Source organism: Endocarpon pusillum, assembly GCF_000464535.1.
Source record: "Endocarpon pusillum Z07020 unplaced genomic scaffold scaffold2749, whole genome shotgun sequence".
Lineage (NCBI taxonomy): Eukaryota > Fungi > Ascomycota > Eurotiomycetes > Verrucariales > Verrucariaceae > Endocarpon > Endocarpon pusillum.
In genome coordinates, this window is record NW_006916232.1 from 161,251 (window position 1) to 185,834 (window position 24,584).

Below are 24,584 nucleotides of genomic sequence, written 5' to 3' on the forward strand. Positions count from 1 at the left end.
TACTAGGGGGGGGTTGAAGTGATGTTAGTCAGGTACTAGTAGCGGCTAGACTCGTTACCGGATTCCAGTACTTGTACTATGATTCGTCCGTATAAGCTATCTTGTACGTAGCCATTCTGACGAGCTAATTTGTCACATCTAACTTCTTTAGACGTAGCTATTTGGCGCAAAGGACGTTTATCAGTAAAGATACTAGCGCCCAGCTAACATTACTCCAGGCCTCCCCCGTTGTACATGATTAGACTCGATCATCGTGTACTTAATGCTCGCCATCCACCTCATGGCACTCAACGGCATCTCGCTCGAAGTCAGCACAGTAGTTCAACTTGGTCTTACGATACTCTTCACGTGTGCGATAACCTTGAGTGGCTGACAGTTGAAGATATCCATGTGCGACACGGAGCCTGAAGAGTCGTACTCCGCAGCTGATCTTCGGTAGTGACCACGTGACGTTAGTCCAATTCAGTAGCGACTCATAAGTGAGCCTGCAGCTTTGCAACCTGCTCCGGCTGCAGGAGCTCCCACAGCTCGTCGACGAGCTCCTCCGAGCGCTGCTCGGTAATGATGCCGCAGAAGTGCGCAATATGTAGGAGCCCTGCCATCGAGTCCCGCAGATGCCTTCGGTTCTTAATATGTGGGGGCAGGTTGAACGAGCCGAGGAATTGGACCGGAGGACCGTATCGTTCCCAAACATTCTCCCACAACTTTTCTTCAAACCACACCGGCCGACAATGCTAGGCGGGAACCTGTCCCTCATACAGCGCTACCGTGTCCATTCAGCTGGGCGGCTGGTCATCTATTGCCGCCTTTGCCACCCTCTACGCCCCATCCCAGGGCCCTTCCTTGCATCCATCAGTCAAGCATGGATCGTTTTCAAGACCATGACTGGTGATATGGAGCACACGCAGCGCGCGCATTGCACAGAAAGCATGTTATTGACTATAAATGCACTGATGCAGTTACCCCCATAGTCTAACGAGTCAGGCTATCTCGTTCGCATCGCACCCAACGAGGTGGCCTGGTCCGATCCCGAAGCTGTCAGCGTAATGGCGTTGTCATGCAGTAACTGCTTCCACAACATTTGCTGGCACATCTAGACTATATACCGCACTAAGACCATTTTCACCAAGGTACTTGATCTGTCGCCCACTTTTACAAGCCAAGCTCACTCTGTTAGACCGATTACTACGATGCTTGGGCCTCACCGAACAAAAGAGACGTAGGTCATTTCCCTGCGCGCCACGAAAAAGAGCATTCCGAGCGCCGGCGCATCGTCAACAATATCTACTCGGTGTCCAGCATTCTTGAATCCGAAGAGGCTACAGACTCGTGCACACAACTCTTTTACGCCACCATACGCGACTTCACAAAGCAGAGTCCGGTGGTTGATCTGTGTCTACGGATCAATATGTAAGCGAACCCTTGCTCCAAATGCCCAACCATGGGAACCTATATCTCGCTAAGGCTTGAATTATGGTAACAGGCTGACTTGTCTTGCAGGTATGCCTTTGACGTACTTGGTGAGCTCTTCTACGGCAAGATGTTTGGCTTTATGAGCGAGTGCACAGATATCGGTAACTACATCAAAGCCATAAAGTCTCTGCTTCCCACGTTCACCATCGGCGGCACTCTGCCGTCTTACCTAAGTAGATTGTACCCTGTATCTACAAAGCTTGTTCTCGCCATCAGTTCGCGGGACCTTGGGAGCTGTCAAGCACATTGAAAACGCCTCCGAAGCCGCCGTGAAAAGGCGCAAGCAGGAGATTGAAGAGCATAAGGACGATAAGAGCGATATGCTTCGGAAAATGCTCGAGATTAATGCCGACTGAGGAGAGAAAATCGATTTCACATATTCACACATTGCGTCAAATCCCACAGCTCGCTGTAAGTGCGTGACGATTCCCAAGATTTTCCGCATAAATTTTGACGAGACTTGCCCCAGCTTTGCCGGTGCCGACACGACCGCTATTGCGATCATTAGATCCTGTACCACCTGATGTGCAACCCAGCCGCCTACAACAGGCTGACCGCCGAGATTGATGCAGCCGTGGCTGACGGTACGCTCTCTATGCCCGTTGGCTATGCGGAAGCGATCAGGCTTCCTTATCTAAAGGTGCATTAACGAGGGCATGCGTTTACACCCGAGCATCGGGCTCATAATGCCACGACTCGTCCCTGTCGGCGGAGCGACCATCTCCGGCTTTTATTTCCCCAAAGGCTACCGCGTCGGCGTCAACGGCGCTGTTGTACACTACGATAAGGATATCTTCGGGCCGGAGGCTGATAATTTCAATCCGGACCGCTGGATCAAGGGCGACGCTGTGCGGATGGACAAGATGATGATTCATTTCGGTGCCGGGCCGCGTACCTGTATTGGCAAGAATGTGAGTGTTGCCTTGTGTATCGACTTTCGTAAGTACGTTGACGTGTTTCGCAGATCTCTCTGAGCGAGATATATAAGCTAGTCCCACAAATCATTAGGGTCTTCCACATTGGCCTCGCGGATCCAAGCAAGGAATGGAAGACGCACAACTACTGGTTTAACAAGCAGACCGAGGTCAACATCTTCATCAAAGATCGGATGTACGGGTCGAACTAGCGGACTCTGTCCACGGTTTGCTCTTGGACGATCATAGGAAAATTTGCGGGTCAGACTTTCAGTGTTGTGCTCTGCTTTTCTTGTGCTGGTATCTTCAAATACTGCTCAGCGTGTAATTATCAGCGACCTCATCTGTGCGCTCTTGAACTGGGTTTTCGTACATGGGCGCGACCGCTTTCCCAGGGCGTAGGCTAAGGATATGTCACAAGGTATCAGAATGTGGATGGTAAGACAAGAAGATGATATATAGATTAGCTAATGGCGGATTTGGACGGGTAAGGTCTTTTCAAAGTTAACCAATCTTTGGTATGATCTCTTAACTTGCATATAACCTGTTTGAATTATGGATGTCTTTAAACATTTCTGATGTGATAAAATAAAACATTTAACATTAACTATAGTTATAACTAATTTATCCAAACTTTATCCTTAGATGTCTAGCTATAACAACCGCCCTAGAATTGATGCTTTACATAAGCTGTTACTGTTCATAGTATCGGTAAGGCTGATGCCAAGACATTGTTGTGTTCTCTCTGATGATCATGAAATTTGTTAAGTACAGTAGTAGATCACGACTGGCACCATAGGTAAGATTCATCCAATAATATGGTGGCGTTCGCCGCTGAGTGCTTACTGGTAAACTTGAATGGTGAGGCAAAAAGTGCTCTCTGACGTCGGGTTCTTCATGGGTTTGTCCTGAATAAATCATCACCCGAAGCTGCTAGACGGCTGTCGAGACCTCCGGTTTGCATTTCACAGGAAAACCACCTTATTGTCCCTCGATATCAGCTCCTTTCGCGAAAGCCGAGATGGCCGATCCAAACAATGTCTCGCAGTACAAGTACTCGGCGATGTCCAACCTGGTCCTCCAGGCGGACCGTCGATTTGTCACTCGTCGCAACGATGAGGTCACAGGTGACCCAGAATCCTTAGCAGGCCGAATCAATATAAGAGATATGGGCTCAAGGACGGATCGTGAGGACGCCCCAAAGCAGAAGAAAAAGGCGGGGCTTAAGGACGTCGAAAGGGGCTCAATACGGGAAGGCGAGGATGTGCTTGAACGGGAGCAGAGGAAGCGAAAAAGGGGTGAGCCAGCCCAGATGAGAGGAGCAGGTATCTTGTCTGCTGGTGAAGCGCTGATCGAAGGCATCAAGTATCGACCTAGAACTCCTGCCACCCGAGCGACGTATGACCTTCTCCTTACGCTGACCGCAAATGCTTTGGGTGATGTGCCTCATGAAGTCGTCCGCAGTGCCACCGATGCAGTCCTTGAAACCCTTAAAAATGAATCTTTGAAGGATTTTGACAAAAAGAAGGAGATTGATGATCTTGTAGGCATTTCTATGAGCTCAAAAGCATTCAACGAATTGGTGAATCTCGGCAAGAAGATTACAGACTACGATGCGCAAGACGATGACGAGAATATGGACGATGATAATGGTGGTGACAACGGGGCAGAGCTTGATGAGCGACAAGGTGTTGCTGTCGTTTTCGACGAGTCAGATGAGGACGAAGATGGTGCCGCCCGAACCTATGAGGTCAGGGATGAAGGGGAGCCCTCCTCGGATGAGGAAGACGTTGAAGAAGCCAGAGATGCGGTGAGCGACGTCAAAGACCCGGCCGATCCTGATGATGCAGGTGGCGACGATGCTTCTGATGGTGGTATGGTACTCGATGGAGGGCTCAACAAAGCTGGTAGGCAGGATGGGGCAAATTCTCCAGACATTCTGCAAGTTCACGACATTGACGCTTACTGGCTACAAAGGCAAGTTGGCAATATTTATACCGATGCTCATGTCCAACAGACGAAGGCCCAAGAAGCGTTGCAGACCCTTTCTGGAATTGGCCAAGAGGGCGAAGAAATACCCCTCCGCGATATCGAGAATGACTTGATGGAGCTCTTTGACTACGAGCAAGCGGAACTGGTAGGTCGACTTGTGTCAAACCGCCACAGAGTGGTTTGGGCCACGAGATGGAGGCGTGCGGCAGAAGACGACGATGCAAGACACCTAGTCGAAAATCAGATGATAGAAGCAGGGCAGTCAGATATCCTAGACGAGCTTCGTGGCAAGAAATATAAAGGTGAAAATGATGGCACACATGCGGCGAAGAAAATGAAGATGGACTTGATGGACATTGACATTCCGAAGCCGACCACAAACGGTGGCACTAAACAGGAGCAGAAGGATGGAGAGCTCGTGGGTGGCTTGCAGCCAAAACGACTGGTCAATCTGGAAAATTTGGTCTTCGATCAAGGCAATCATCTCATGACCAACCCAAACGTCAAGTTACCCCAAGGGTCTACAAAGCGCACATTCAAAGGTTACGAGGAGATCCATGTACCGGCACCGAGGCCGAGGAGGGAGCCTGGTGAGAAGAACCTCCCCGCCTCCGAGCTGCCTGATTGGGCCAGGCAAGGTTTTGGGTCTGCGAAAGAATTGAATCGGATCCAAACCAAATGTTTCCCGAGCGCCTTTCACGACGATGGAAACATGCTAATATGTGCTCCGACAGGGTCTGGGAAGACCAATGTTGCCATGCTTGCGATGCTGCGTGAGATTGGCAAGAATCGCATTCCAGAGACTGGGGAGATCTTGCTTGACGACTTCAAGATAGTGTATATTGCGCCTTTGAAAGCTCTGGTCCAAGAACAAGTTGGTAATTTTGGCAAGCGCCTCGAGCCTTATGGGATTCGTGTATCAGAGTTGACAGGAGACCGACAACTGACCAAGCAACAAATTGCGGACACCCAAATCATTGTGACTACCCCTGAAAAATGGGACGTCATTACGCGTAAAGCAACTGATCTGAGCTATACTAGACTTGTGAGATTGGTCGTCATTGATGAGATTCATTTACTCCACGATGACCGTGGACCCGTTCTGGAAAGCATTGTCAGCCGAACGATCCGGAAGATTGAACAGACAGGCGATACAGTCCGCTTGGTCGGGCTCAGTGCGACCCTGCCAAATTATCGTGATGTTGCAAGCTTCTTAAGGGTCGATCCAACTAAGGGTCTCTTCCATTTTGACGGGTCTTATAGGCCATGTCCACTGAAGCAGGAATTTATTGGAGTCACCGACAAAAAGGCTATCAAGCAGCTGAAAACCATGAATGATGTCTGTTACACGAAAGTGCTCGAGCAGGTCGGTACAAACAAGAATCAGATGCTCATATTCGTACATTCAAGGAAGGAAACAGCGAAGACGGCAAGATATATTCGCGACAAAGCAGTCGAGATGGAGACCATCGGACAAATCCTTAGGACAGATGCAGCTAGTCGAGCAGTCCTTGCAGAAGAAGCTCAAAGCGTATCGGATGCGAGTCTCAAGGACCTCATGCCCTATGGCTTCGGTATACACCATGCTGGTATGAACGTTGTGGATAGAACAGCCGTCCAAGACCTTTTCGCAGATGGATATCTACAAGTCCTCGTCTGTACCGCCACGCTCGCCTGGGGCGTAAATTTACCAGCTCACACGGTCATAATTAAGGGAACTCAAGTATATTCGCCTGAGAAAGGAAGCTGGGTGGAGCTTAGCCCACAAGATGTACTGCAGATGCTCGGGCGTGCTGGACGGCCTCAGTTTGACTCATTTGGTGAGGGCATTATCATCACTTCTCAATCCGAAATTCAATATTATCTGTCCCTGCTCAATCAACAGCTCCCTATCGAAAGCCAGCTGATGAGCAGATTGGCAGACAATTTGAATGCCGAGATTGTGCTGGGCAACGTCAGAAATCGAGATGAAGGCGTGGAATGGCTTGGCTACACGTATCTATTCGTGCGCATGCTTAGGTCACCTGGTCTTTACAGCGTGGGACCGGAATACGCTGGTGACGAGGCTCTCGAGCAGAAGCGTGTTGATCTGATTCATTCTGCTGCGACTGTGCTCGAGAAGGCCAGTCTAGTCAAGTATGACAAGAAGACAGGGAAGCTTCAGGCGACCGAGCTTGGGAGAATTGCATCGCACTACTACATTACCCACCATTCTATGCTCACATACAACCATCACTTACAACCGATGATCAGCACTATCGAGCTCTTTCGGATATTCGCCCTTAGTGACGAGTTCAAGTATATACCCGTTCGGCAAGATGAAAAGCTCGAACTGGCTAAATTGCTTGGTCGGGTCCCAATTCCTGTCAAAGAGAGTATCGAAGAGTCCCAGGCGAAGATCAATGTTCTCCTTCAAGCCTACATCTCCCGACTCAAATTGGAAGGTTTAGCTCTAATGGCGGATCTGGTCTATGTCACACAATCAGCTGGACGCATCTTGCGAGCTATGTTTGAAATCTGCCTGAGAAAAGGGTGGGCCTCAGTTGCAAAGGTTGCTCTTGACCTCTGCAAAATGGCCGAGAAGAGGATGTGGCCGACCATGACTCCTCTGAGACAGTTCCCAATGTGTCCCAAGGATATTATACATAAGGCAGAACGTATTGACGTCCCATGGTCCAGTTATTTTGACATCGATCCTCCCCGGATGGGTGAGCTGCTGGGTGTGCCAAAAGCTGGACGCATAGTGTGTGAGCTGGTTGCTAAATTCCCGCGTCTCGAAATTCAGGCTCAAGTGCAGCCTATGACGAGGTCAATGCTTCGAGTAGAACTCACAATCACACCGAACTTTACTTGGGACGATAGCTTGCATGGCACTGCAGAGAGTTTCTGGATTATTGTCGAAGATTGTGATGGAGAGGACATTCTCTTTCATGATCAATTCGTACTACGAAAGGACTTTGCTCTGTCAGATATGAACGAGCATCTTATTGAGTTCACCGTACCCATCACCGAACCGATGCCTCCAAATTATTTCATCTCTCTCATTTCAGATCGATGGATGCATTCAGAGACTAAAGTGCCAGTCTCATTTCAGAGGCTGATACTTCCAGAACGATTTCCTGCTCACACACAGTTACTGAACATGCAACCGGTCCCTGTTCAGGCCCTCAAACGCAAGGAATACGTGGCTTTGTATCCACATTTTGATCGATTCAATAAGATACAGACTCAAGTCTTCAAGTCACTCTTTGACAGCGACGAGAATGTCTTCGTTGGGGCACCCACTGGAAGTGGAAAGACCATTTGTGCTGAATTTGCATTGCTGAAACATTGGTCTCAGCCAGAAGCTGGGAAAGCAGTCTATGTTGCACCCTTCCCGGAGTTGATTGACAATCGTCTTGCTGAATGGCAAGAACGCTTAAAGACTCTTGCTGGTGGCAAGACTATTCTGAAATTGACCGGTGAGCTCACCTCAGATCTCAAGGTCTTGAACGAAGCAGATCTTATTCTTGCAACGCCAGTTCAGTGGGATGTTCTTTCGCGGCAGTGGCAGAGAAGAAAGAGCGTGCAGAACGTTCAGCTGTTCATCGCTGATGAGCTTCACATGCTCGGTGGCCATCTTGGGTACATTTACGAAGTCATAGTCTCGAGGATGCATTACATTGCCCTGCAAACGGAGCACCAGATGCGCATTGTCGGTCTCAGCGTTCCGCTTTCAAATGCTCGCGACCTGGGAGAATGGATTGGAGCGAGCAAGCACACAACATTCAACTTTAGCCCACATATCCGCCCAATTCCGCTCGAGTTACACATACAGTCTTTCACCATCCCGCACTTTCCTTCATTAATGATGGCAATGGCACGACCTGCGTATTCCGCAATACTCCAGCTTTCTCCTGATAAACCAGCATTAGTATTCGTTCCTGGTCGAAAACAAGTCCGCGCCACTGCGTTAGACCTCTTATCTGCCTGCATTATCGACGATGACGAGGAGCGGTTTTTGCATACGAGCACTGAAGAGCTCAAACCGTTCATGGAACACATCAACGAGCAAGCACTGGCAGATTCTTTATCTCATGGCATTGGGTACTACCACGAAGCACTATCGACCAATGACAAGCGGATCGTATCTCATCTATTCAAGATCGGTGCTATCCAGGTAATGTTGGCTTCTCGAGATGTTTGCTGGGAAATCAATTTCACTGCTCATCTTGTCATTGTCATGGGGACGCAATATTATGAAGGCCGTGAGCATCGATACATAGACTACCCCATCAGTGACATTCTGCAAATGTTCGGCCGAGCTTGTCGACCATTAGAGGACAAATCAAGCAGAGGTGTTCTCATGGTTCCTGCTGTCAAACGAGAATACTATAAGAAATTCCTCAACGAAGCGCTTCCGATTGAGAGCCATCTCCAAATTTACCTGCCTGACGCTTTTGTCACAGAAATCAGCACGAAAACCATTGCCTCTACTCAAGATGCTGTGGATTGGACTACCTACACCTACTTCTACCGTCGCCTCCTCGCTAATCCTAGCTACTACGGCCTCAACGATATCAGCCACGAAGGCCTCAGCGCCCATCTCTCCGAACTCGTCGAGAACACGCTGAAAGAGCTTTCCGAAGCAAAGATCATTGACCTCGACGAGGAGGACGACAGTGTCTCTCCATTGAACCCGGCGATGATCGCAGCCTACTACAATATCTCCTTCATCACCATGCAAACCTTCCTGCTCTCTCTCAATGCACGAACAAAGCTCAAATCCCTCCTCGAAATCGTCACATCAGCAACTGAGTTCGAATCGATCCAGATGCGGCGCCACGAAGATCACATCCTCCGCCGCGTGTACGATCGCGTCCCCGTCAAGATGTCCGAACCCGCCCACGGCTCTCCGCACTTTAAAGCCTTCGTCCTCCTCCAAGCCCATTTCTCCCGTATGCAACTCCCAATCGACCTCGCCAAAGACCAAGAGATGATCGTCAGCAAAGTCCTTAACTTGCTCAGCGCGTGCGTCGACATTTTGTCTTCGGAAGGCCACCTCAACGCCACCTTTGCGATGGACATGTCGCAGATGGTCGTACAGGCGATGTGGGATCGAGATAGCCCGCTGCTCCAAATCCCGCATTTCACCTCTGAAACAGTCAAGGTCGCGGCCGAGTACAGAATCGAAGATATCGAGGAGTTCATGGCCAAGATGGATCCGGCTGAGAATCCGGACTACCGAGCATTAGTCAAGAAATTGGGTCTGGATGGGAGACAATTACTTGAAGCCGCCGCATTCACAAACGAGAAATACCCCAATATCGACCTGGCCTTTGAGATCGAAGACCCACAGAACATCACCGCCAACGATCCCGCCTATCTCAAAATCCGACTCATCCGTGATCCCGACGACGGAGAAGAAGAGGAAGAAGAAGAAGGAGAACGCGGCTCGGGTAAAGATAAAGCAGATGAAGACGTTGACACCACCGTGCACGCGCCCTTCTACCCGCTCCACAAGACGGAGAACTGGTGGCTCGTTGTCTCGGATCAGAAGAATAAGGCCCTGCTGGCCATCAAACGCATCACGATTGCCCGCAAGATCATGCAGGTGAGGTTGGAATTCGTGGTGCCCAGTCCGGGGAAGAAGGAGTTGACGCTCAGTTTGGTGTGTGATAGTTATGTGGGCGTGGATCAGGAACATCCGCTTCAGGTGGAGGTGGCGGAGGGGATGGAGGAGGATAGTGATGAAGATGAAGATGAGGGGGGAGATTGAGACTCTTGTTAAGGTCTTGAGCAGAGAAGGAGAGTGGGGGCAGGGGATGATGCTGCGGGTTTCTAGACAAAGATTGACCTATGTGCTTATGCATTGCGAAATGCGGTCTGTTTATCCCGTTATCAAGGTAAATGCATCTTCGTGACGTGTTAGCGCATGTTATCACACTCAAATGATTCTTTCTTTGCATCTTTGTCAGGGTTTGTGTAATATTTCACTTTTTACTGTTGGCCTAATGCGTATCCCTCCCTACTCGCGCACCTCTCTATGACTTCAACAGACGTGACAGAGCAACTACTGAATCTGAGCTTGATCACTCGTCAACCTGGACATAATTGGCAGGGAACAAGCCAGATCTCCCCTTGTACTCGCCCAACCACCAGTCTTCGTCTGGGAACTCCTGCCCTTTGGTCAGCAGTGACACGTCAACGCACGTCATTTGCTAACGCTTACCAGGTTTATAATCGTGGCACCCTCTGGGAAACTGATTTCATTGTCCTCTGGAAAATAGTCAGCCCATCATCTCCTTGCGTGGAGTCCATCTCTGAATGCTCACCTGCTGCCTCATAGTCGTACAACGCAGTTGCAGTGGGCCCGGTTCCGCTGCCACCTGGTGGACCAGCAGCGGTTGCTGAAGGGGTTGGGTCAATCGTCGCTGATGCTGTTTCATGAGTAGGAGCGTCATCATCTTGATCTTCAACGAGCTCAACATAATTGGAGGGAAAGAGTCCAATCTGTCCTCTGGCATTTTCCCCCATCCACCAATCTTCGTCAACCATGTCGATGTTGATGACATACTCGCCTTCTTTGAGCTCAATCTCGTTGTCCTCTGCAAGAAAGTATTAGATCCGGTTTCAAGACTTTCATGTGGAAGAATATTTTTGGCGACTCACCTGCGACTTCATAGTCATACTGCACCAACGCTCTTTTGCCTCCACCACCCCCAGCTGCCGAAGAAGCAGAAGGTATATTTTCCACCGCCTCCTGGCCGAATGTTGCTGCTGCGGTGGTCTGCGCCTGAGCCCGAGCAGGGTCTGGTCCAGTGTCTGGTTCGTCATCCTCGGGTTCGGGTTCAGGGGCATTCTTTTCCATCGATCGAATAGGCATGGCGGGTGGTGGAGACATTTGCTCACTATGGACATTTGCAATTTCAGGCACAGTTCCACGAGCTACAGGCATTGCTACCCGAATGGGAGAGGTAGAGCGCATCTCGGGCGTTGGAGGAGTGGGACTACGAGGAGGTTGCGGTGGTGGAGATGGCATTGATGGTGCAGCCTCGCCGCCTGATGGCCGTGTGGGCAGACCTGGGATTGGGATGCCTCGGTTCGGTTTGTTGCTTGTATCAGGCTCAGGTGCAGGTGCAGGTCGGTCGACGTTCGGAGCAGGTGCTCCCATTGGTGGTGCACCGCTGAAACGATCTCGAATGGAACCAACACCACCAGCAGGAGATCGCGGGGCCTCCTCTTCAATAGGCGACTGTATCTCGCCAGTTTTCTGCTGCCCGATACTGCTTCCAGCCGATTTACCAGTAGGTGTGGTTTGCACGGGTGCCCAAGACCTGCCCGCGTACCCACTCTTCCATTCCCCACCGCCGCTAGTCTGTGATTGAAGAGGCGATTGCCCGGAGTAAGATGGCTGTATGGCATCAGCGGAGCCGCTCAACCCGCGCTCACGAGCTTTCTTCTCCGCCCAGATCTGAGCTGGAGTTTTCCCACCTTGATCTGCGAAAGTCCTGCTCGCGGTTCCTACAGGCGCCGCAGCAGATAAGGGCTTAGCTTCGAACCTGCCTGGCGTCGGCGCCTTAGTGCCGGTAAAAGATGCGCCGCTACCAAACTTGTTGGCGACCTTGGGCTTAGGCAAGGACGTGAGCCTTTCCGAGGTGGAGAATGCAGCACTGCGCTGTGACACTGGCTTCATTTCTGCTCTTGTTTCTTCTGCTTTGCCGCTTTCGTTGACAGCTGCCGCTGCCACAGGCGGTTCGGAAGGTCTCTGGGCCTTTGCGCGAATTGCTGCAATGTCGACCTTGCCGACAGGTTCGTAGGACCCTTTGACGACTTCAGGCCTATCGTCATTCGATGCACCAGATTCTTTGGCTTGTCGCCTGATAGCAGCAATGTCAACCTTACCAACCGGCTGGTATGTGCCTTTCACAACACCTGGAGGGGATTCGTTGCTGCGATTGTCGTTGGGTGGCTCCCGCGGTTGATTCTGCGAAGAGAGCTCCCTCATGTTGACCTTCGTAGGCTGGTATGCTGGCTGGACCTTTTCCAATTGAGTCCTTGTGACGGGCGGTGCATCCTCACCCCAGCCATCGTCATCCACAACATTGGTTGATCTCGAGGCGTCTTGCCTGCTGCGGGCCATTGGACTATATCCACCACCACCTGAGCTTTGAGTGGGTGTGAAAGCTGGTTTTGAGGCGACGGTGGGCTTGGTCGCCGTGGTGGTAGAAGGTGCCCCACTACCAGCTGAGTACTTGGAGCCTGACGAGTCCGCAATCTTCTGAATGATTCCTTCTGGTGTCAGATCTCGGTCAGAGCGCGCGGTGACTTGTACATGATATCCCTAACAGCACATCAGCTTCCAGAACACATGGTCTCACTTCAGGATGTTGGCTTACGTGGAGAAGCTTGGAAACAGCTGCAAGGTGACTGGTAAAGTAACCTTTGGTTCGTTCTGGGACACCTTCACCGCACCAGGCAACAAGTGCATTCTTGGGCAAGCCGGTATTGGGATCCTTGACTTTAACGTAAGCAAATTGTATCCGTCCGTCGGAAAAGTCATCTATCAAGTCCACAAGTTCGCCCTCTTTGAGAATATTAGCCCAAACTCTGCAAAGTTTCGGAGCCGGAGTGCCTACCTCCTGTACTCTGCACCTTTAGAACGCTCTCCTTGCCACCTGAATCTTGTTGGAAAGCATTCACCAGAGGTGCAGATACTGCAAAAAGTGCCCACTGTGCGTATGTTGGAGAGGCAGCCGCTGCACCCGAGGGAGCCGGCGCATCAACAATGGATTTGTAGCTTTTCGATATTGAGGGCCCATTCGTTGATAGGTTCAGAGACGCCATAGCTATCCAACAGCAGTCAGCATCAGTCCCAAAGGCATCACAGCCCAGGTCGGGCATTGGAGATACCTGCAAAGCGAGTCTCCAAGAAGGCGAACACACGCACGATTTAATAAGCACCTTCACATCGATACCAGTCGTTAGTGTTGTAGAGGGATGTCATTCGACCATAGCACCAGATGCAAGCGAAGATGCAAGCGAAGATGCACTCGCCATTCAAACAGGAGACCTGCCCTCCCAACAAGTGCTGAAGGTTCTTGGACTGCCAATGTGCAGGCCACGAGGATGCCAAGAGTTGATGTTCTTGGCCTGGGAAGGCGCTTACCCTCTTAAGAGTAGCTGCGGACATTAGTATCCACTAATACCGTAGTACCGATATCTAGCTGCTGCCGAGACACTTGTCCCTCGATTGGTTAGTACTAGTGGTAGTAGTTAACCGATCACTACTACTAGTAGTAGTACTACTGGACCCAGCTGTTGAAAGTGAAGCGTTCTTCTGCACACTCTACTCCGTACAAATCAACCACTTTCCCACCTGTTTGATCCAATCCTTCCCAACCTTGTGCCCAACTCAGGTCTATCGGCGTGTCAGACACCCTGGACCAACATCCGCACGCAAGCAGCAATCGTCCAGGCATGATCACCGTCTTGGAATCCAAACACCCTGTTTTATGCTGCCTGCGGTCTTGAAGTATTGAAAATTCAGGCTCCTGTCCACTGCCCTCGACGTGGAGTTTATTGGTGTTCCCTGATTCTCACTAGCTTTTTGGAACTTGGTTCGCCATTTTCTCGTGGATACCGCATCCGGGATTGACCCTTGTACCCAGCATCCCTCAGGTTTTCGGTTGACAACATACTCATTTGGTTGAATTTCATGTCTCTCCTTCTTAATTTCATACCCATAATATCTATTTGGTCAAAGTGAGCCGTGCAGCCCATCGAAGCCCGCATTCTCATCTTCCTGAAAGCATCCCCTCAAAAACGCCTGTTGCGCACGTTATATCCAGCATCGGTGCAAGCGAGGCTCCGAATCCTTAGCTTGATACTGAAAGAGCAATGATTTTGGTGCCCGACAAATTTGATGCTGATATACCCGGTTGTGGCGATTTGGGTCAGCCTTGAGGGAGAGACTGAGAATACACCACAATGAGCGAGAGAACCCTATCTCCGTTCATGGATCACACTACTATGCCGCAGAGGAGGAGCCTGGACGGCCTTACATCCCCAAGAGCCGGACAGTCAGAATCAGTCAAGCGGAAGTGGTCCCCACACCACTCGATCTCTAGCACGATGACCCTGACGAGTCACTCTGAGACCCTACGGAAGACTAATACCACATCATCCCACGAGGAAGGCTCACCTCGAGGACCAAAGCGTGCCAGAATAGATGAGAGCTTGCCTGCTCAAATCTCCGGAGCTGATGTCATACCGTGTATACCGAGTATACCTTCGGATAGGTCACATTTACCAGGAGAGCTGTGGCAATATATTTTCACATTCCTTCCACCAGTTTCTCTTGGCCGAGTGATGTGTGTCAACAGGACCTTTAATAACCTGCTCGCACCAGATGGCGTACTTCAAGCTTCAAAGCTTGCTAAGCATGGAGCGTTGACCACGACAGATCAAGAGCATCTGTGGTCCCTATCGCGTCGAGCCTTCTTTCCGGGTATGCCTCGTCCGCTGTTTTCCCGGTCTGAGCATGGCACATGGAAACTCATTCGAGGTAACGGGTGTGAATTTTGTGCGAAAAAAAACACTAATATTGTTCCACCTGTCTCGACTTCGCCTTGGGCAGCGGGTCCCGGCAATGATTATGTTCGAGTGATCTGGCCTTTTGCTGTGCGATCATGTGGCAATTGCCTACGCGGACGCTTGCAGAAGGTCTGTCTTCGAAGGCCATCATTGCAATGTACCATTTCTGACCCACGTGATAGGAAACGGATCTACTTTTCTCCGCTTCCTCTGCCTTGCTGCCTGCCCTTCCCTTTGCATTTTTTACTCCATCTCTTAACTATGTTGCTTCCATCACCCTGCGAAACGAACCTCCTCCGACAGGCTTGCAGTTGACCAAGTGGTATTTCAAGCCCCAAGTCGACGATATGAAAGCCAAGTTGGACGAGGTTAGGGAGCTGGGTGCCGCAACCGCCGAGGAATGGTTCAAAGGTCTTGAAGTTGATGGCAAAGAGAAAGCGGCTGATACGGCCCGCTGGGAACATTGGGAAGCAGCAGGAGGCTTCCAAGCCATTGCTCATGGTGTTCCTGACTCTCGACCTCTGCAGCGGCCGGATCGTGAGTCTTACCATCATTCTTCCACTGGTCCGAGTCCTTCAGGTTTTGGGACGGCTACAGCGAATACTTTTGAAGATGCCAGGCCTAGTCAAGCGCATCCCTGGGCTATTCAAGGTATGTGCATCTATTACAAACCTGCATTTCTACATTTTTATTGTTACAGCGCTGACAGCGATCAAGCTCCCCAATCTACATTGCCTCCTAAGCCGGCAATTTCCATCTCCCCTTATGGATTGACATTCCCTAGCACCACGCAAAGTTCCTCTCTACCCTCAACAAAGCCCTATACGAGGGTCGAAAGAAGTATTCACGATGTTAATGAGAAGAAGAATGCTAGGCGTCTTGAGATTGAAAAGCGTTGTGCAGAGCTCAATCCACCGATTAAACCTTCGACGTTGGCCCTCATGGAATCTTTCGCAGCAGCACTTCAGATTGCAATGCCTCTAACTGATCAAGCGTGGGAGCATCTTAGACCACGTTTGCTTGCACAGCGTGAAGTAGCGGAACAGCAAGAGCGAGAGCAGCTCGCCAAAAATCAATTCTTGATACAGCAGGCCGAAGAACGCAAACAACAAGAAGCTCAACTCAAAGAAGCAAAAGAAATTCTGGATCGGGAATGGGAAGAGTCGCAAAAGTCCGTCCGTGAGAAGCTGGAAATGTATGCAGACACTTTTGTCCGAGAACAGTGGCAAAACGGGGATGCAATTACGAAAGGTTCTTGTGCACAATTCGCAGCTGACATGCTCCTGCATGTGCGCCACCGGTTTTACACCTCCATAGCCCAAGAAGATGCACACAAGCGCTCCATGGGTATCCCAATACCTATAGACAGTCCTCAAGCTACTCCGACTCGGAAATTAACACTGGAAAATATGAGGTGGGTATATGAGAACAAGATAAAGCCGTTTACCGAGCACTACCAGAAAGAGCTGTTTCTGTGCAACGCATGTGACAACCACGGAAAATATTACAGCCTTGACTCTGTTGTGCAGCATTTCGCGGCTAAACATACCGACAGCCTCAGTATGGGTACTGCTGTGGTATACTGGAAGTCTGACTGGCCAGAGCTGCCACCATTCGATCCAAACCCTACGGCTGCGAGAGCGTCGATGTATGTTTCGGCGGTAAACGCTTCGCCAGCATTTACCTCAGCACAGTTCATGCACAACACTCCATCGGCTTCCCATGGCCATGCAACAGGCATGCACATTAACCCTGAGCACTCAATGTATCCAGGACCGCACATTGCAGCGCCCGCTTATGGCAGGCCTGCGCAGAGCTATGGAAGCGTGTCGCCAGCCTATCAAGAGCAACCATCTCCGAAAAGCACCTTCTACAGGATAGATCAGGCAGCTGTCCGAGGCTACAATCCTTCGCCCATTACCACCTACCCAGCCGCACAAGTATATGGCCATCCGCAGGCTCCCAATCATCAGGATTGGCGAGGACAACAAGCGGCAAATAACGCCACCAATTCATATCAACAAGCTTTTCCTGTATCGTTTCCAAACCAACAACCCGACTTCAGTGCAAGACCAGGATCTGCTTTATCTCAAATATCCCAGAACCCTCCCTACGCAAGCTGGCCTACCGCTTCCAATAAATTCCCTCGACCGCTACAACAGGCAGTCGTCAAGCCAGCAGTCAATCCTGTTCAACCAGGACAACCGATGGGAATATATCAAGTACAAATTCAGGAGCTGGCCAAAAATGCAAGAGAGATTTTTGAGGGCACTTCTGACGTAGCAGAAATGCCAGACAGTGTTCGCGTCCAGGTAATCATCCGTCACGTTGTCCTGCGCTTCAAAGATAAGTATACGAATGAGCCGAACTTGGCCTTGTTCACAGATGGCCTGAACAATAACTCGCAAATGGCACCGATGCGAGCCTTGAGCGGACTATCGTGTAAGGCCTGCGTAACTACGAGCAGGATGAGCGGGACGTACGGTGAAGCGGTAAAACGAGACTCAGATCGCAGGATGCACACGTTGCCTGCTCTCCTAGCTCACTTCCAGTCTGCTCATGTCGAACACGTCCAACCCATTGCAATTTCGTCTGGTGGCGTCGAAATGCCAAGGCTTGATTGGAAATTTGATATGGTTGAGATGCCTGATGCGGCTGTTGTGCGGAACCTAATTTATTCGCGTGGAATTACTCAGATGAAGCTCAATCTCATCGCGACTGTTCTTCCAAGCTACTTCCCATCGCCGTTACCTCAAGTTGAGCCGCCCTACAGTAACAACGATGACCCTGCGTTCGCTGAATCGGAAGCTGGAAAGACACCACTAGCTCATGACTTTGCCGGAAGGGACAGTCGTACGACTCAAGCACTGACCGATGGCCCTAGCCCTGCTCCAATGGCGGAGCATCTGATCGAGGCGGTTGACCGTGGTGATTCTCAGCAATCAAGATATCGTCTGCTTGACAACACGAATCAATCCGTACCGAGACAGGATGAAGAGTCGAGGGAGGACGAATACGATCCGCATCGCCCTGCGTACACGGGTGCACTAAAACCAGAAATTCGATCACAAATGTCTTACGAACCAAGTAGGTGGGATTTTTGTCATGAAAATGAGGACGCACCTGCTCGAGTCCTTGTCAGCGGTCAGCGTGCGCCTCAGGATCTCGAAGCGGTCGCCGATCACAATCGCGTAGCTGCCGCCTCAAGTTACGCTGTCCCTCAGACAGGTCAGCCTCTTTCTGGACGTTCCGACACTGAATTGCGAGGGGCCTTTGTCCGGGACGCGTCTGGACTGGAGCCACGGGGTCGCTGGGCTGTGCAAGAATCTAAGCCAGCCCAGACTGAGCCGGAGGCAGCTCCAGGGCGTGAACCGCTTAATGCAGCTGAACAGTTTCTGCAGAATTTCGATCCTACAGCCGAGACTTTTCAGGAACGCACGCCTCCAGCACCTGCTGCAAGCACGCCAAGACGAAATGAATATAGTCATGACTTCTATAGCAACCCAGGTCCTCAAGCGAGGACGGAGGATCTTAGTTGGCTCCCCACAGGGGCAAACGCTAAAACGACAGATTACAGTGAAAGATTCGTGCATGAAGCAACCGACGGCACAGTCGATGAGCCCCACCATGCTCGTGAATATGCTAGACTTTATGGTGGACGGCATGTTGAGGAACTACCCAGGACGGAGCGCTCTGGAGCTACCTCGCCGGACAACCAGTCGTTGTCCAAGGTTCGCGTGGCCCATCTTCCTCCACATTTGAAAATAGTTCGTGATTCTCCATCTCGAAGACCAAATAGCAGGTTTGAGCGTTACGAAGCCCAACGACAAGGGTCACAACAGGCTCAATCTCGTTCACCGGCAGCTGCGACGGCGTCACTTCCTATCGACGAGGAAATCTACCGTGAATCCTATCCGGTACATCGACCAGCAGGTCGTCAGATCTATGCAGCACGACCCGAAGAGCGACATGGAGGCTATCCTTACGCAAGCGAGGTTACCCATCGGCGAGCGCCACAGTCGTCGCACCAGATTCGTTACATTGAGAATCCTAGGTATGTTGAATCATTACATGATAGGTACGTCGAGTATGTAAGGGTCGCTCCTCGCGAATGGCAAGCGTCAGGCGGGTATTATGTTCAACGTCCAGCAACACATGACGGGACAGATCAATACGTTGGGTATGAGCCGACTCGACCCCACGAACAAATTTTCGAGAAAGAGGGTCATTTGTATACACGAGCGCCACCTTCACCAGAGGACTATCGTAACCCGTACGCTCGGCAGATACCACACCAGTGAAAATGAGCAGTTGGTACAGGCAGAGTGTGCACTTGGAAGGCCGTTCTTATTTCACCGTTCTTCAGCTCATTCCTTTCACTGTTTTGGTTTTTTGCTTCCTGTCCCGTGCTGGGTTGTTCGAAATCGAACACTAACCATCCCCATGTGGGTCGGGAATCATACTCTGTTTCCTTCCAGTTGAGCTTTATGCCAAATCAGCTCTCCAAAAGCTGTCTGATATTGAAGCGTCAGCATTTCTACACTTCTGTTATATGTCATCTTCCATATGTCATTTTCTAGTGGGACTTTGCAACGGCATTGTTGGCAGCATGATACCCTACAGTTCTCACAGACAACATGAAATGATGAAATGATAAAATGGATGAGGAGTGAAAAGGCTTCCTCGACCGCTAGTCATTTGTCGAGGGAGCTTTGGTGTCCTCACTCATAGAACGACAACGCCTCCTTCCTCTCAGGCACCAATTAACCAAGCTGCTGCACATATTTTTTCTGCTGCGTCATCACAGTCCTTCTCAGCCGCTACATGTCTTCATTCTTGAATGGTGATATGTTATCGTACCCTCGAAGCAAAAGGGAAGAGTGCTGAGTAACATGGCATGGTGATACCAAGGCAGCAAGCACAGGGGAGGCAACGATTGATAGCACAATCAAAACAGTATCCAATCCCGAATTTTCAATTTTTGTATCTGTGCACAACGAGCTGGACGCTTGTGCATCAAACGTGCAACACTTTTAGAATGATTCCTCTTCCATAGATATGTACAGTCTAAAGCTTGTCTATTCCAAAATCCTGCGCAGATACTCCTCTTTGGTGAATGACGGCTTTTGTCTTGAAGTGCTGCGCTGGGGAGCTGGCTGAATCGGGTTAGACAATATTTCGGCCACTTAGAATTAATCTCCGGCTTGGCATCACAGTCTTTAGCGGGCAACGTAGTAAAGAGGTGTGTGACAATCTGCAGGAGACACGTAGAAAGCAAGTTGTTCTATCTAGCTAGAGGGGGGGCAGCGTGCGTAGATATACGTACAAATCGGCTGTACGGCACAGCGAAAAAGCGGGAGAAGATGCACTAAATCCAACATTGGTAAAACGCAGGGGCCTCGCGTAGAAATTCTAATCAAATCAGCGCTCATACATTCGACAAGAGGGTAGAGATCCAATTACCTGGAATCTGTTCCTGTTGGCTCATCTGTAGATTGCGAGTGCTTCAGTCGAGACTTCAATTGAGAATCCGTGCTTTGATTTTCCTACTGCTTGGTCAAAAGGGTCACTTTTGCCCCTAGAAGAAGCATTTGCTCTGCTCAACCTGTTAAGATTTCATACATTGTTCTCGAGAGATTTGTACACGCACTATTTGTTGTGTGAGCGAGCAACTGAGATTGCTGAGCGTTGCCTTTCGGACATGGACAGTCCCGCATTTGCAGGCAGTGTTCATGGACGTGATAATGAGCAAGATTCGGATGACGATGCGGAAATTTACAAGTATAGAGCTCGATTGGAGTCGACTGGTATAGGAGCAAATGAATCCAAGTCACAGCCAAATTCTGCCCACGTAGCCGTCGAAAATGGAGAGACTGAAACAAGCACTCCATCCGAGGAGACTATTCAGGAAGAGCAACAACGGAACCCTTTCTATAGCTACGCTACCGAGAAATATGACAGTCATGCGGACGCAAAGTTGATCTATCAGAGACATCGACTGGACACAAGGTCTGGCGAGGGCGAAAGCCCTCTGCTGCTGGCAAAGTCAGCTACCCTACCAGCATCTTTCTTTGATGGCGACCTCGCGGGGGTCAGCAGGACCACGAGCATCAACTCTAGATCAAGCAATCGTGCATATGCTCGAGACCCCACGATTTCCAATCACCATTCCGGACTTCAAGTGCAAACCAGGGATGGCCAAGCTGTTCCGGACAGACGGACTTTCGAACCAGTAACTACGGCCAATGCAAAGGCCCGAAGCCATGCAAATCACCCCGGTCTGCCTCACGAATACAAAGACCCTTTGCTCGCCAACCAGGATGTCCATGGAGCTGGAGCAGGGATGGGTATCGGGTCGGGAGCTGGTGGTTTTGCCGCAACAGAAGACACCATTGTCACCGAGGTAGAAACGATATGTAAAAAGATCAAAACTTTATTGGATCTACGTCGGAAGTATCTGAAGACCTCTTTGCAGTGTCCAGGTGACAACCCGAAAGATGTGGAAGATTGGGAGATATATCCACCTCCTCCCGAACCTGTCTGGACTGATGAAAAAGCAAGGCCTGTTGCAAGCGCTAGCAGCAACGCTCTCAGCAGCATGTCGAATAGTCTGTATGCCATGGAATCGTCGAACAATACAGAGCAGCAGCCGCCAGCATCTCCAGCAAAGAAGCAACGCAAAGCAGGTCAAGCAATTGGGGAGGACTTTGACTTCTCGGAATGTCACATCGCGGACGCATCAGAGATGACTTTTGAGCTTGATGAGGGAAGTGTCTATCAAGTGTACGACCCCCAAGCGAGTGAAGGTGCCACACCGATAGTGCATGTACCTACCCTTCGGGACTTTTACATGGACTTGGAAATCATCCATGACATATCCTCAGACGGTCCGGCAAAGAGCTTTGCATATCGGAGGCTACAATATCTGGAAGGAAGGTATAATCTGTATTCTTTGCTGAATGAGTACGAAGAGGTCGCTGAAACCAAGAAAGTACCCCATCGGGACTTCTACAATGTCCGAAAAGTTGACACTCACGTCCATCATTCGGCATGTATGAATCAGAAACATCTTTTGCGCTTTATCAAGAGTAAGATGAAGAAATGTCCGGAAGAGGTTGTGCTGTTCAGAGATGGGAAGACACTCACCCTAAGGGAGGTCTTCGAAAGCATCAACTTGACTGCCTATGATCTGAGCATTGATACCTTGGATATGCATGCGCATACAGACTCTTTCCACCGCTTTGACAAGTTCAACCTCAAGTACAATCCTATTGGGCAATCACGGCTGCGAGATATCTTCTTGAAGACTGATAATTTTATCAAAGGGAAGTATCTGGCAGACATCACGAGAGAAGTCATCTCCGACCTCGAGTCCAGCAAGTATCAGATGGTTGAATGGCGCATTTCAATATATGGTCGAAACCTGCAGGAATGGGATAAACTTGCTGCTTGGGTGCTGGATAACAAAATAATCTCCCCAAATGTACGTTGGTTGATACAGGTGCCGCGGCTGTACGACATGTACAAGTCGAGCAAGATGATGGAGAATTTCGAAACCGTCATCAAGAACGTTTTTCAGCCGTTGTTCGAAGTCACTAAAGATCCTACGAGTCACCCGAAGTTGCACATCTTCTTGCACCGAGTCATTGGCTTCGACAGTGTTGACGACGAAAGCAAGGTTGAGCGTCGACTCTACCGCAAATATCCCACCCCGAAAGAGTGGAATTCGAAGCAAAATCCTCCCTACAGTTATTGGATCTATTTCTTGTTCGCCAACATGACCTCGCTCAATGCATTTCGCAAACGAAGAGGCTTCAATACCTTCCTCCTACGGCCTCACTGTGGTGAAGCAGGTGACACGGACCATCTCGCTGCTGCTCTACTGTGCTGTCATAGCATCAGCCATGGCATCACCCTACGTAAAGTGCCGATATTCCAATATGCCTTCTATCTGGACCAGATAGGCATTGCGATGTCGCCTTTGAGCAACAATGCATTGTTCTTGACATACGACCGAAATCCATTTGTCAGCTATTTCCGCAAGGGCTTGAATGTATCATTGTCCACAGATGATCCACTCCAATTTGCTTACACCAAAGAGCCTCTGATAGAAGAGTATTCAGTGGCGGCACAGATCTACAAATTCAGCGCCGTGGATATGTGCGAGCTGGCGAAGCACTCCGTCGACCAGAGTGGTTTTGAGCTGTCATTGAAACAACGTTGGCTTGGAAAATATTGCTACCTGCCAGGTGCTTTGGGGAATGATGTCGCCAAATGCAATGTTCCGGATGTTCGTGAATCTTTCCGGCATGACACCTTGAAGGCAGAGCATTCATTGTGCGTTAGTGGATGATATGTCAAAGAATGGAAGCTAATTGATTCTGCAGCATCGCCAAGTATACAGGAGACTACTCTCACTTCCAGAAATTTAATCCAAGCTTACCCGAACCGATAGACGCAGAGACGCCGATTGAGGAAGTTTTTGGCACTCCGAAGCGATATTTCGAACAGGTGGCAGATAGTATACCACCTCCTCAGAGTAGTCGCATTCCGGGTGTAAGATCGATCACTGACATGGATGGCTTGCGGAAACCCCCAGTTCGCAGCAGAACAACATCTAGAGCATCGATAACTATTCATCCGGTGGCAGCAGACCCTGTCCTGACGGAGCCCAGGATGATTCCTGGAATCCTCCACGAGAACGAAAGAAGAAGGAGCCGGCGGTTCAGCAGTTCTGGTGGCTCAGAGGGTGCCAGTGCTGAGACCATAACACCTGGTCTGGCCAAATTGGCTGTCAAGGAGCAGGGAGAAGCGGACCAAATTGAACAATCAGAATAAAGGTTCAGAAAGAACGTTAGAGTAAAGGAGATGGACAGTCGTTGTCATGAGGTTGGAATGAAGGAGATTTCAGGAAGGATGGGTCGAGAGATGCCTGTTGGTCTTCGCTGAGATAGATGTTCATTAGATGAGCGTCATCCCTATGTTACTCTGTTGGATAGAAGTAGGATGACTGGCTGTAATCGTCCCATGTTCGGGTGTTTTCGGAATCCCAACACTGGCGCTGTGCATCATCCAATCCTCCAGGCTCACCTCTAACTTAGTGGACACAAGCCTCGTGGATTGCGGGGAAGATCAGAAGCTACTGAAATATATTTGAAGATTCATTCTAGTTAAAAGGAGGGACCGACGACCGGATAATTCATTTTTCAAGTAACATACGTGGAAATTGCTGAACCGAGTGCAATAGCTCCATATACCCAAAGCGGACGTTGACATGGGATATGCTTTTGGTGGATGTCACAACAGTCGTTGAATTATGGCATCTGGACATAAACGACCAATGGCCCAGACCTCTTCCGGGCCAGACAAGGTTATCGGGAGATAGCTAATCAGACCGAATGGAGATTGATGAACTTTTGGGCTCATAAGCGTACATTAAGTAGTCATCGCTGGTGGCCGGCCCCTTCCTCAGCGCCCCGAAAGACACACACCCACTGTGCCTAGATACATATGTATCGTTATTAGTTACTTCTAATAACGCCCCACTATCAACGCATACCGAGAACGGTATTTTGCTCAGCCCCAGTAGCTTCATCTCCAGTTCACAGCTTGCATGTGAAGCGCCTCATG

At 50.0% G+C, this 24,584-nt stretch overlaps 6 protein-coding genes across 6 annotated transcripts; 5 read left to right on the plus strand and 1 right to left on the minus strand.

Annotated features, from left to right (window-relative positions):
* Positions 1–280: 280 nt before the first annotated feature.
* EPUS_02133 (uncharacterized protein) lies at positions 281–1,829 on the plus strand (the record flags this gene model as incomplete). Its single annotated transcript, XM_007803900.1, has 6 exons — positions 281–307; positions 972–1,043; positions 1,098–1,130; positions 1,178–1,410; positions 1,501–1,574; positions 1,651–1,829. The coding sequence occupies 6 exons, from the start codon at positions 281–283 to the stop codon at positions 1,827–1,829; spliced, it is 618 nt and encodes a 205-aa protein (XP_007802091.1).
* Positions 1,830–2,159: 330 nt separating this feature from the next.
* Positions 2,160–2,599, plus strand: EPUS_02134 (uncharacterized protein; the record flags this gene model as incomplete). The annotated part of the gene is made up of 2 exons (XM_007803901.1): positions 2,160–2,384; positions 2,438–2,599. The coding sequence occupies 2 exons, from the start codon at positions 2,160–2,162 to the stop codon at positions 2,597–2,599; spliced, it is 387 nt and encodes a 128-aa protein (XP_007802092.1).
* Positions 2,600–3,408: 809 nt separating this feature from the next.
* On the plus strand, positions 3,409–10,137 carry EPUS_02135 (uncharacterized protein; the record flags this gene model as incomplete). Its single annotated transcript, XM_007803902.1, has 1 exon — positions 3,409–10,137. The coding sequence occupies one exon, from the start codon at positions 3,409–3,411 to the stop codon at positions 10,135–10,137; it is 6,729 nt and encodes a 2,242-aa protein (XP_007802093.1).
* A 313-nt stretch (positions 10,138–10,450) lies between these two features.
* Positions 10,451–13,205, minus strand: EPUS_02136 (uncharacterized protein; the record flags this gene model as incomplete). The annotated part of the gene is made up of 6 exons (XM_007803903.1): positions 10,451–10,537; positions 10,591–10,637; positions 10,694–10,966; positions 11,031–12,702; positions 12,758–12,945; positions 12,998–13,205. 6 exons carry the CDS (start codon positions 13,203–13,205, stop codon positions 10,451–10,453), a joined length of 2,475 nt encoding a protein of 824 aa, XP_007802094.1.
* Positions 13,206–14,729: 1,524 nt separating this feature from the next.
* Positions 14,730–19,255, plus strand: EPUS_02137 (uncharacterized protein; the record flags this gene model as incomplete). The annotated part of the gene is made up of 4 exons (XM_007803904.1): positions 14,730–14,925; positions 14,998–15,083; positions 15,137–15,605; positions 15,672–19,255. The coding sequence occupies 4 exons, from the start codon at positions 14,730–14,732 to the stop codon at positions 19,253–19,255; spliced, it is 4,335 nt and encodes a 1,444-aa protein (XP_007802095.1).
* Positions 19,256–20,655: 1,400 nt separating this feature from the next.
* On the plus strand, positions 20,656–23,792 carry EPUS_02138 (uncharacterized protein; the record flags this gene model as incomplete). The annotated part of the gene is made up of 2 exons (XM_007803905.1): positions 20,656–23,291; positions 23,342–23,792. The coding sequence occupies 2 exons, from the start codon at positions 20,656–20,658 to the stop codon at positions 23,790–23,792; spliced, it is 3,087 nt and encodes a 1,028-aa protein (XP_007802096.1).
* Positions 23,793–24,584: the final 792 nt, after the last annotated feature.